Source organism: Trachemys scripta, chromosome 5, assembly GCF_013100865.1.
Source record: "Trachemys scripta elegans isolate TJP31775 chromosome 5, CAS_Tse_1.0, whole genome shotgun sequence".
Lineage (NCBI taxonomy): Eukaryota > Metazoa > Chordata > Testudines > Emydidae > Trachemys > Trachemys scripta.
In genome coordinates this window covers 114,506,316-114,518,406 of record NC_048302.1, presented here as the reverse complement: position 1 = coordinate 114,518,406, position 12,091 = coordinate 114,506,316, and the positions used below count along the sequence as shown (strand labels likewise).

At 40.4% G+C, this 12,091-nt stretch overlaps 1 protein-coding gene across 1 annotated transcript in view; it reads right to left on the bottom strand.

Annotated features, from left to right (window-relative positions):
- STK32B (serine/threonine kinase 32B) overlaps positions 1-12,091 on the bottom strand; it is a 79,989-nt gene that overhangs the window by 24,991 nt on the left and 42,907 nt on the right. The window contains exons 6-7 of the mRNA XM_034772537.1: positions 6,310-6,441; positions 5,472-5,536 (exon numbers count right to left, since the gene is read on the bottom strand). Of these exons, the coding sequence (XP_034628428.1) occupies positions 5,472-5,536; positions 6,310-6,441 (197 nt within the window). The remainder of the gene's footprint in view (positions 1-5,471; positions 5,537-6,309; positions 6,442-12,091) is intronic.

Sequence of the window (12,091 nt, the reverse complement as noted above, 5' to 3'; positions counted from 1 at the left end):
CTTCCCTGTGCCGACTCTGCATGCCCTGATGCTCCTCAGGTCACTTTCACCCACAACTGACCCTGGGCCTTCTTTCATGCTGCACACTCAGCCTGTAATGCCCTCTCTCATCTTGTTTGCCATCCTACCTCTCTCTACTCCATCAAATCTTACAACTGTCCAGGACATGTGTGTAACTCAGCAGCCATTTTAAGAGACTGTCCAGAAAAAGGAATTAACTTCAAGGTAATCTCCAATTTTACTGGAAAAGGACAGTGCTAGACACAGCTGGTAATTCTTGAAGTACTGCAGGATTAGTCTTTTGGACTGAGTCCACACATTTGAATGGAATCCTGGGGCTTTTCTGACTCTACCCTCTTGATGTTCACCCTGCTCATAATACTCCCTCTACTTATCAGTTTTCAATCGCTTCCTTGCAGTGGAGATTATCTAGCCATCTGCAAAAGGTATATATGACATAGTGTGCGAATTCTATCTCTGCCAATTCTGATCTGCTAGATCCTAGCTATGCAAATACTGCAAAATGTAGTCAGTTGACAGTTATACTTTTGGTAGAGAGTTATGACAGTTTACAGAGCCCATTCTTGAATCTCCAAGTCCAAGTGACCTTCCTTTAACTATAGTCAAAAAGTTCCTTGTCATACCACAAACTGAAAAATATAATACAATAAATACTGTATATTTTCTGCTGTGTGATATGTGATGCAGGATGAAAGGTACATAGTGAGAGAAAGTCAGGCAGTCTAGGGATATTCTCAGATGTTAGAGACAACAACAACTGACTTGGTTTAGCCACAAAATGGAATTGATCTAGATTTTGGGGGGATTAAATTAAATTAAAGTGTTGCAGGGCTAGGGGAAAGGGATAGCTCAGTGGTTTGAGCATTGGCCTGCTAAACCCAGGGGTATGAGTTTAATCCTCAAGGGAGCCATTTGGGAATTTAATTGGGGATTGGTCCTGCTTTGAGCAGGGGGTTGGACTAGATGACCTCCTGATTTCCCTTCCAGCCCTGATATTCTATGAATCCCTAATTGTACCATATTACCATAGAACCTACTGCTTAAGAAAAGATTACCTGATAAGAAAGCTCATTAAGCTTTTCACAGATATCTCTGTTCTGGGGACTTACCATCCTTTCACCTGAAAGCTGTGTGCTAAATTCTGACCTGATTTACACATGTTTCTGTGCTACTGAAGTAAATGAGGCAGAAGGTTTAAGTCACAGCAGAATTTGGCTTTTTATAGTGAAGGTTCATCTGAGGTAATAATCAAATATTTTCAAACAGATGAATTATAAAGGCAGTTCTGGTGTGTGCAAAGAAACAGTGATAGAAAAATGTATAGTCATGTAAGAAACAGTGGTGAGTTACCTATGTATGATGTAGCAGCACTTACAGCTGCAATTGAATATGAATTTGAATAAAGGTAGTAAGGGAAGGAATGAGAAGATAAAAAAAAATGATGAGGGAGGGATGGATGGAAGTGGTGATGATGGGTAACTACGGTAATAAGGTCACATAGTATCTGATATTGCACACATAGGAGCAGTTTTTGTCTGTCACGATCTGTGGATAATCACAAGAACTAGATTCAAACCAAGCAGGTTTGAAAGATCTGGGTCAGTACAACTGGCTGGAAATGCATTGTTTGGAAATCTCTGAAGAAAGTCATCTTGAGGACTATGCTGATTTACTCTCTCTGTGTTCTGTATGTCATTGCTTTGATTCTGTTCACACAAACTTTAATTCACTTTCTGTTTCAAAATCTGACCTTTGCTCACTGTTATCAACTTAATTTAACTTCCTTGTTCTTTGAAAAGTACATGAAGCCCTAATGCAATTCAGTGCTGAAAGTAAAACAAAACAATACTCTCAATTAACTTAGAACAATGTAGGGCCTGTTGCAGGCCTACATATGGGTCTCTCTCCTTTACACTGTCAAGCCAATCATCCAATGACTGAAACACATGATAATTTGACTGATGTGCAGATGTTCTCCAGGATTTTCCTTTTCTTGTAGTGAATTTACTCCTTTCCCTGTTGTTTACACACCCATCTCACAGTCCATCTAACATTTAGTCTTTTCAGTCATTGTTTTTCATGATATGCAAGAATTAAAATAGCTACCATCTACGGGCTGATAAAAAAAATAAAGATTTTCAGTCTAATGAAATAAAGTCAAGTAAAAAGAAATTACTCATCACAAGTGAGCTCTCCAGTAGAATTTTGCAAATCATACATTCATAGATTAGATTATGAACCCAGAAGGCACCACTGTGATCATTTAGTCTGACCTGTGAATCAATTCCTGTTTGAATTAGACCACAGTTTTTAGGAAAACATGGAGAATCTACCACAACTCTTGGTAAGTTGTTCCAATGGTCAGTTACCCTCACAGTTAAAAATATGCACCATATTTCAAGTCTACATTTGTCTAATCTTTAACTTGCATTGGCTTTTGTTGGCTAGACTGAAGAGACATCTGCTATAAGATTTCTGTTCCCCAAGTAGGTACTTATAAACTGTGATCAAGTCACCCCTTAATCTTCTCTTTGTTATGCTAAAAAGACTGAAATCCTTAAGTCTTTCAATATAAGGCATGTTTTCCAATCCCTTAATTGTTCTCCTGAATGTTCACCAATTCATCAATGTCTTCTTGAGTTGTGGACACCAGAAATGGACACAGGGCACCAGTGCCAAATGCAAAAGTAATATAACCTCCCTGCTTCTGCTTGATATGCCTGTTTATATATTCAATGATCACATTAGCTCTCTTGGCTGCAGCATCACACTGGGTGCTCATGTTCAGCTGATTTTCCATCAAGACCCCTGTGTCCTTTTCACAGTCACAGCTTCCTGGGAGAGAGTCCCCCATTCTACAAGTATGGCCTTTATTTTTTGTTCCTGTTGCAAACACTACTACATTTTGGGCTCCCCTAATGTATGATCCTGGAATACATACATTGGCTTCCACTCTGAGAATATGACTACACACACACACACACACACACACACACACACACCTACCTATGTACCTGATTTAGAGACTAGGGACTGAAATCACAAGGAGACTTATTTGCCTAACTGCCAATTTATGTACCAAAATCCCAGAAACTGGCCCTACCAGGATTCACAAAACTTCTGTTCAGCTGCTGCAGAACCCTGTAAGTGCCTATACCTGCTCCGCACCTAAAGTTCTCTAGGCCCCCCTGATTCTGTCTCTGAGCATGTGCACTGAAGCCTCACTCTAGGCATCTGGACATCTAAGCCTGAAAGTGATGCACAAACCAGGCCTGCAGGGTAAGTGTGCTCAAAGCTCGCCCAATGGATCAGGTACCTGTAAACAAACTTACACAAAACAGCTGGGGGAAGGATCTCCCTCATAAAGTTTAGCCTAGTGGTTAGGGTACTCACCTGGGCTCTGGGAGACCCCCAATTTGAGGGGGAAAAGAATTTGAATATGGATCTACCACCTCTCAGGTGAGTGCCCTAACCACTGGGCTATAGGATATATTCTGATGCAGGGATTCCTCAATTTCTCCTGTTGAAGCTGTTCCAAATAAATAATTTTTAAAGTACAGTCATTAGAACATGGGGAGTGGATCCTGGGTCTCCTACCTCCGGAGTGACTGGTCTAACCACTAGGTGTGACAAAGTGGGGATTTTTTGTAATACTTTTATGAGACCTATGTGTACCTCAGTTTCCCCTTTATGCCACACTATTGCACAGTAGGACAGTTTGCTCTCCCAGCATCTAAGAGACATTGGTGTGAGTGTCACCTAACAGTCTGGGCCTTAGTCCCCATATCATTGGAGCAGTTGAGAAAACAATGGCAAACCCAATAGTCATTGATCCCTAGTATCAATGGGGATAGCTCAGTGGTTTGAGCATTGGCCTGCTAAACTCAGGGTTCTGAGTTCAATCCTTGAGGGGACTACTTAGGGGTCTGGAGCAAAAATCAGTACTTGGTCCTGCTAGTGAAGGCAGGGGGCTGGAATTGATGACCTTTCAAGGTCCCTTCCAGCTCTATGAGATTGGTGTATTTCATTTATATTATTATTCACCAACAGCCCAGAGAGATCTGGATTTCCCCACCTCTCAGCAAGGATGCTGCCCAACAGTTTCCAGCTGGAGAACATAAGATTGGAGAAGTATGAGGTGGGGGATAAGAGTTGGCTGCTGGAAGGAGCTGGGGCTCTCCCCTGGAGTCTGACCAAGGAGGTCAGATGGAGAGACTGAGAGATCTTGAACAAAAGGAATCACTACAGCTTGCCTGGGCTCTGGGCTAACCAGAAATGGATTATGCTTTAACCTTCAGTTCTACCTATGCCATGTTCCAGTTAATAAACCTGTCTGTTTTGACAATGCAGGTTGAACGTCACTGCAAATGCTTGGTGCATTAATCCATGAAAAATATACAAGCCTCTACCAGGAGTCTACCTCAGTTAGACTCGCTGAATGGAATTCATAGTGTGAAGCAGGAGTGCTGAAGGCTCAGAGGTGCAGTCCAAGGAGGCAGTGAAGCTGCATGGCTTACCCTGGAGGAAAAGTGAAACCTCTATGGGGTCTGGCACACTGAAGGGTTCCTCCTAGAGACTGTTCCAAAGCTGGGTGTGCTGCAGCGATCCTGGGGATCTGTGACACCAAGCTACAGAATCATCCTTGTGCTTGCTCTCTCTCTGGCCTAATGACACTTTCAGATGAAACTACTGAAAACAGTGAGATCAGGGGAAAGGAAAATTTGGCCAAGGACACTGGGGTAATCCACTTCTATTATGAAAATTGCCACTGGATCTTTAATGTCAATGCACAACAGACAGGTCTACAATTTCTATGGTTATATCCATCCAGTAAACTACATGGAATCCAATGTATTATTAGGACAAATGAGGGTGTCTACCCTCTTGGGATTCAAACCTGTTTCCAGTAGTTCTAGCTAATGTTTAGACCACTAAGGCATGCTGGCTGGTTGTAAAGAGGTATCACTTTTCTCTGAATGTTGAGTTATGATGAAAAGAAGTAATGGTCTTGGTTTTGGAGCCCAAGTACACAAAGAATATCCACATCGGAACACTGCAGCTTACTTCATTAAAATTTCATGAGTTATCACCTCTTTTGGCTTTGTTCTACTTCTGAAAAAGCAGGCCCTTTGTATAATAGTCCTTTTGCTTAATTGTTACTGCTTCTCTGGAGACCACCAGTGACATTTACCTCTTCTTTCTATCACACATTCACTGTAAGCATTCTGCTTGTTTTCAGAAACGGAAGAATAACAACATTGCTACACCACAGACAGTACAGCAGGGAAATCAATGAAAGTCCAGCCTTTTATTTCATGTAAGGGCTTTTAACTCATGCTGGTGTGATCATTAATCATTTTTATTAAGACTTGGGGGGGGAGGGAATCCTTCTCCCTTTGAAATTAATTTCAGCAGTGTATGTTAAACGGGCATTTAAGGAATGCACTTACTTTTCTCTGTTGAATATGATGAATTCTTTCCTCACAGTTTCCAAGCACTGCTGCAGGTGTACATTCTTTAAAAACAGCACAAATATGTTGATTATATATGACAGAAAATTGTACACAAAATCACAACAACAGGACCGGTGTTGAACAAAACAGCTTACAAATTAATATGAACAAGCGGCATTTTCCAGATTCTTCAAGTTGTATATATTGTGCTGTCTGAATGTTTTTAAAGGGAGACGTTCACCTTTAAAGAATTCTTCTTGAACATTTTAAAGTCTGATAGCTCTAAGAAGATTACAATGTGTGAGTGTTCAAAACCACTTGAAGCAGCAACAGCGTGTATAAAACAGCATTGCATTGAAAATTTGAGCCTGGTAAATTATTACTTTTTATCTCCTTGAAAAGTTTAGGATTTTTATATAAAAGGGATACATAAGCCAAGACTTGTAAAGAGGAGAAAAATATTTGAGACTTTCCTTAAAACTTTTATAAACATGCAGCTTGTGTGCTGCACATTGTCATTCTAAGTACCAGCTGCAGATAAGTACTCCTTATGACTTCTTCCACCCATGTGTGGGAAGTGCATTTGCCAATTGGCAGCAATTTTCTTACTTTAAAGGTGTATATTTTAGCATTTTAAATCTTGAAGTTGCTCAAATTATTTTCATGACTGAAATAAATCGTTGCTTTGTGCCTTGTTTTGGAGGTGTTTTGGGACTGCAGATTAACCAACATTAGGACCAAATCATTTTCAGAAATGCTTAAACTGAACTTGATTGATCAAATCCTTCAAAGAAAGGAAATGGGATGCTGACTACACCCATAGTCCATGACTTACCAGTGAACAGCTTTCTTTTGCTCCATCTTTGGATTTGTTTTTTGCAAGTCGCTTTTTCTTTTTATGAAGGGGTTTGGACTCTAAAATCATTTCTTCTAGTTCAAATGTAGGGTCACAATTCAGTCTTCCTTTCTGTTACAAAAGGGTACAAAGTTATTTTTCAGAATACCATTATGTCTTTTGTTTGCTTGTTCAATATTAGTTCAATAGATATGAAAGCCAGAAGGGACCACACATAGGGGCAAAATTCATTTCTGATGTAACTCAACAGAAGCCCAATATATTTGGCCTATTTTAAGCAAACCAGCTGTGAAACAGAAACTGTGACCTTCATTTCCAGTAATGAAGTTCAAAGTTTAAATGATGGAGTAAAACATACAATTGTAAAAAATTATAAATGGTTAGATTCTCTTCTTGCTTATACAAGAGTAAATCTGGAGTGACTCCAATGAATGCGGAGTTTTCTCCAATTTGTTAAAGTAACCACAGAAATGAGGCAAGGCCAGGAAGTGATTCAGAGGCATTGCTTGTGCAGTAAACATATACACTGATAGATTTTTCAAGCAGATGAATGTCAGTTTAACTACAGGATTCTCCGTTGTGATGCTGGGAATTGTGGCTAAAATCTTATGCTACGCCCTGAACACTTCATGAAGAGCGTTAATATATTTTCCCCATACAGAAGATCTTTTAATTTGCTATAGAGAATGTGGTGCCAACACAGACTTAAATTCAGCATTGGGGCCTGCTCCTGTTGCAATCAATGATGGGCCTTGTCTATGCTAGAAAGCAGTATCTATACTGGCAAATCCTCCTTATGGAGACACAGCTTCTACTGGCAAAAGAGTGCTTTTGTGGATATAGTTTATCCGAAGAAGTGGGCTGTAGCCCACGAAAGCTTATGCTCAAATAAATCTGTTAGTCTCTAAGGTGCCACAAGTACTCCTATTCTTTTTATAGTTTAAACCAGTTCCCTGAACAAAATAAGTTTATCCTGTCAAAAGGACGTTTTTGCTGATATAACTACACCTCTGCTAGGGATTTTGCTGGCACAGCTATGCTGGGAAAACATAAAAGGGTAGACCAGGCTACTGTTTTGACATTAGCTTCAACTGGAGTGGAATCCGCTTGTTTATGGCCTTTTCTCATAAATCAAGAGCACTAAATGGACTGACTTTTAGGAAGAGGGAATCTATTTCCATCCAGTGAAAGTGGCTCTGCTTGAACAAGGTACTTAAGCATGTGAGTAGTCCTACTGAAGCCAAATTGTTTAAAAACATACATATGCTTAACTACCTTATTGAAACAGAGCCAGTGGGAGCTGAGAGCCATTCTATTGCTACAACACAACACAAGCAGCACAGTAGCCAGTGAATAAATCAGCAAGAAAGATTACGAGTAAAATTATAAATGGGTAGATTATATTTTCAACTATAGGTGTAAAACTAGAGTGACTCCAATGAAATTACTACAGATTTGCACTACTGTAACTGAGAGTGGGAGACTTAATGCAGAATTTTCCTTCTGTGGGAAACTGAGATTTTGACACTATTTTCTGTTCTGGATTAGAACGAAAAGTCATAATATCAAAATTTTCACAAAATTAAACATTCTGAAAATTTGGTAATCAGAAATGACTAAATGGATTTTTTTTTGACATTTTCAATAAAAATGAAATGATGTAACATGTCAAAACAAGTTTTTTTTATTTTCCATTCTCCCGATCAGAAAATCAAAAATCTTAGTTGAGATTGACATTTTCCTGGGGAAAATGCCAGATTCAACAGAATGATATTTTGCAAGGAGGAAAAAAAATGGTCAAGAATCTCAACTAGCTCTAGTAGTCTGGTGGAATGGACAGTGTTGGTATTCAGGAACTAGTCAGTTTTAATTCTGGCTCTGCTACTCAGTAGCTGTTCGTCCTTGAGAAAATCACGTCATCTCTGTTTTGGTTTTCCCACATTTAAAATAGGGATAATCCTGACCATGCTCACCTCATAGAGGTGTGAAAGTTAATTAATGAATGTCTGTGCAGAGCTTTGAACATAAAAGTACTACATAAATGCTAAATTGGAGTCATCCAGAGACTCAGATGTTGGAAGAAGCTTGTTCGGCATCAGGGCTTTAGAGCTGCATGCATGAACCTTCCATTGCACAGCTGTGGGAAGAAAAGGATGATGAAAGGGAGGAAAAATCCCAGCTTCTGGGCATTTTCAGTTTTGTAAACAACTGAAAATATGAAAGGATGTAAAAATAAACAAACTGATCCCAAAGGCCAACAGCAAAAAATCATTGATATAAACTTAAAAAAAAAAAAAACTGAAAAAAGTCACTGGTTATTTTAAAAAAACAACAACATCTGACTCTCTCTCTCTCTCTGGGAGCAGAATATTCTGTGTGCTAAACTGTTTCGTATACTGAAGTATAGGAATGCAGAAAATACCTTAAGTGTCCTGTCTATGACTTTTTAGTTAGCTCTGTTGACAATCATGTTGACATGAGGCTTAAACAAGCCATCTCAAATCTGACAGTCCTTCTTTACCATACAAATTGGAACAAACTGATCATTTTAAGCTGACCTAACAAACATGGGTCAAAACTGGCTTTGCATGTTCCCAGGCTTTGTGTACCTAAGATCTGTTTGAGCCCATGAAGTTTTTAAAGGTCGCAGCTCTTGGCTGAACAGATCCTTACCTCCTAGTTCATGTGCTGATTTACTTAACCAGACAAGGTAAAATAGTCATTTAGTGATTCTTTTGGAGAAGTTACAAACTGGATACTCTCATGAAAACCCAACCTTCCACACAAACTTCCTCATGGATAGACTTTACAAAAACTAGACAAGCCATTTACAACACAAACTTTGCTTCTCTACAAAAGAAAAAGGACACTAAACTGTCTAAACTGCTACATGTCACAAGGAGCCACAACAGTAGCTCCCTTACCCCACCCAACAATATTTTTAATCTTTCCAGCTATTCTCTTAGCCCAGCAGAAGAATCTGTCCTATCTCGGGGCCTTTCCTCTTGTCCTTCCAGACCCACGAACATGATACAGTTCTGCGGTGACCTAGAATCCTACTTTCGCCATCTCCGACTCAAAGAATACTTCCAACACACCTCTGAACAACATACTAACCCACAGAATCCTTCCTACCAACACTACAAAAGAAGGATTTTGCATGGACTCCTCCTGAAGGTCGAAACAACAGATTGGACTTCTACATAGATTGCTTCCATCAACGTGCACGGGCTGAAATTGTGGAAAAGCAGCATCACTTGCCCCATAACCTCAGCCGTGCTGAACACAACGCCATCAACAGCCTCAGGAACAACTCTGACATCATAATCAAAAAGGCTGACAAAGGTGGTGCTGTCGTCATCATGAATAAGTTGGAATATGAACAAGAGACTGCTAGGCAGCTCTCTAACTCCACATTCTACAAGCCATTATCCTCTGATCCCACTGATGATTACCAAAAGAAACCACACCATCTGCTCAAGAAACTCCCGGAGAAAGCACAGGAACAGATCTGTACAGATACATGCCTAGAACCCCGACCAGGTGTATTCTATTTGCTACCCAAGATCCATAAACCTGGAAATCCTGGATGCCCCATCATCTCAAGCATTGGCACCTTAACAGCAGGATTGTCTGGCTATGTGGACTCTCTCCTCAGGCCCTACGCTACCAGCACTCCCAGCTATCTTCGAGACACCACTGACTTCCTGAGGAAACTACAATCCATCGGTGATCTTCCAGAAAACACCATCCTGGCCACTATGGATGTAGAATCCCTCTACTCCAACATTCCACACAAAGATGGACTACAAGCCATCAGGAATAGCATCCCCGATACCATCACGGCAAACCTGGTGACTGAACTTTGTGACTTTGTCCTCACCCACAACTATTTCACATTTGGGGACAATATATACCTTCAAGTCAGCGGCACTGCTACGGGTACCCACATGGCCCCACAGTATGCCAACATCTTTATGGCTGACTTGAACAACGCTTCCTTAGCTCTCATTCCCTAACGCCCCTACTCTACTTGCACTACATTGATGATATCTTTATCATCTGGACCCATGGAAAAGAAGCCCTTGATGAATTCCATCATGATTTTAACAATTTCCATCCCACCATCAACCTCAGCCTAGACCAATCCACACAAGTGGTCCATTTCCTAGACACTACTGTGCTAATAAGCGATGGTCACATAAACATCAACCTATACCGGAAACCCACTGACTGCTATACTTACCTACATGCCTCCAGCTTCCATCCAGGCCACACCACACGATCCATTGTCTACAGCCAAGCTCTAAGATACAACCGCATTTGCTCCAATCCCTCAGACAGAGATAAACACCTACAAGATCTCTATCAAGCACCATCACAGGACCTAACCACGTCAGCCACACCATCAGGGGCTCGTTCACCTGCACATCTACCAACGTGATATATGCCATCATGTGCCAGCAATGCCCCTCTGCCATGTACATTGGCCAAACTGGACAGTCTCTATGCAAAAGAATAAATGGACACAAATCTGACATCAGGAATCATAACATTCAAAAACCAGTGGGAGAACACTTCAACCTCTCTAATCACTCAGTGATAGACTTGAAGGTGTCAGTTTTGCAACAAAAAAACTTTCAAAAACAGACTCCAAAGAGAGACTGCTGAACTCGAATTAATATGCAAATTAGACACAATTAACTTAGGCCTAAACAGAGACTGGGAATGGTTGGGTCATTACACTAACTGAATTTTTTTTCCCCCATGTTAAGTTCTCCTCACTTAGTTCTATGGGTCATCTCGATTATCACTTCAAAGTTTTTTCTTCTGCTGCTACTGATAGCTCATCTCAATTGATTGGCCTCTTACAATTGGTATGCGTACTTCAACCTTTTCATGTTCTCTGTATGTATAAGTATCTTCTGTCTGTGTGTTCCACTCTGTGCATCTGAAGAAGTGAGCTGTAACCCATGAAAGCTTATGCTGAAATAAATTGGTTAGTCTCTAAGGTGCCACCAGTACGCCTGTTCTTTTTTTGGAGAAGTGTGTGTGTGTGTGTGTGTATGCGCATGCGCACATAGAGACATTGCTTAAGAGCAGACTTGAATCACAGAAACAAAAGAGATGTAAACTCTTTAATTACATTACTGTGGATTTTAGCAAGAATTCATAGACTTAATTCAAAGAACTCATGTAGATCTAGTTAACTAACGGCTGTTCCTTTCTAGCATCTCAAGGACTGACTGACACCTTTTTGTGACAATGAAGAGCTCCTCTTCCTTCTCAGTCTTGTTTATACTTGCCTGTTTATATATATTGTTAAAGTCCCGGTAATGTTTGGGTGTGGAATCCACACATTACCTATGAAAAGCCTGATTTTCCAGAGTGCTCAGCACCCAGCAGATCCTATTGTGAACAATGACAAAATGACACATTCTTCAACAATTTTGTTTTGCCTTTTTTGTCCAGCTTCGTTTCTAGCACCACTGAGTAAATTGTCTCCTTTTCTCCACATTTCACTTGCGTATTTGAAAATGAGTTCTGCACCCCCAATCTGAATTTGTGGTGCACATGCAAGATCTAAAGTCATTTGATCATCTCAAGGGGAGAATAAACAAACAAGGTGTCAGCTAGTGCCATTCACACACAATGCCTTTTCCGCTGCTGACACTGTCCTGAGGTCTGAATCGCAGGAGAGAAAGTTCACAGGAGGCCCAGATTATGCATAAAGCAAACCCTATCTGGGGTTTAGGTTTAT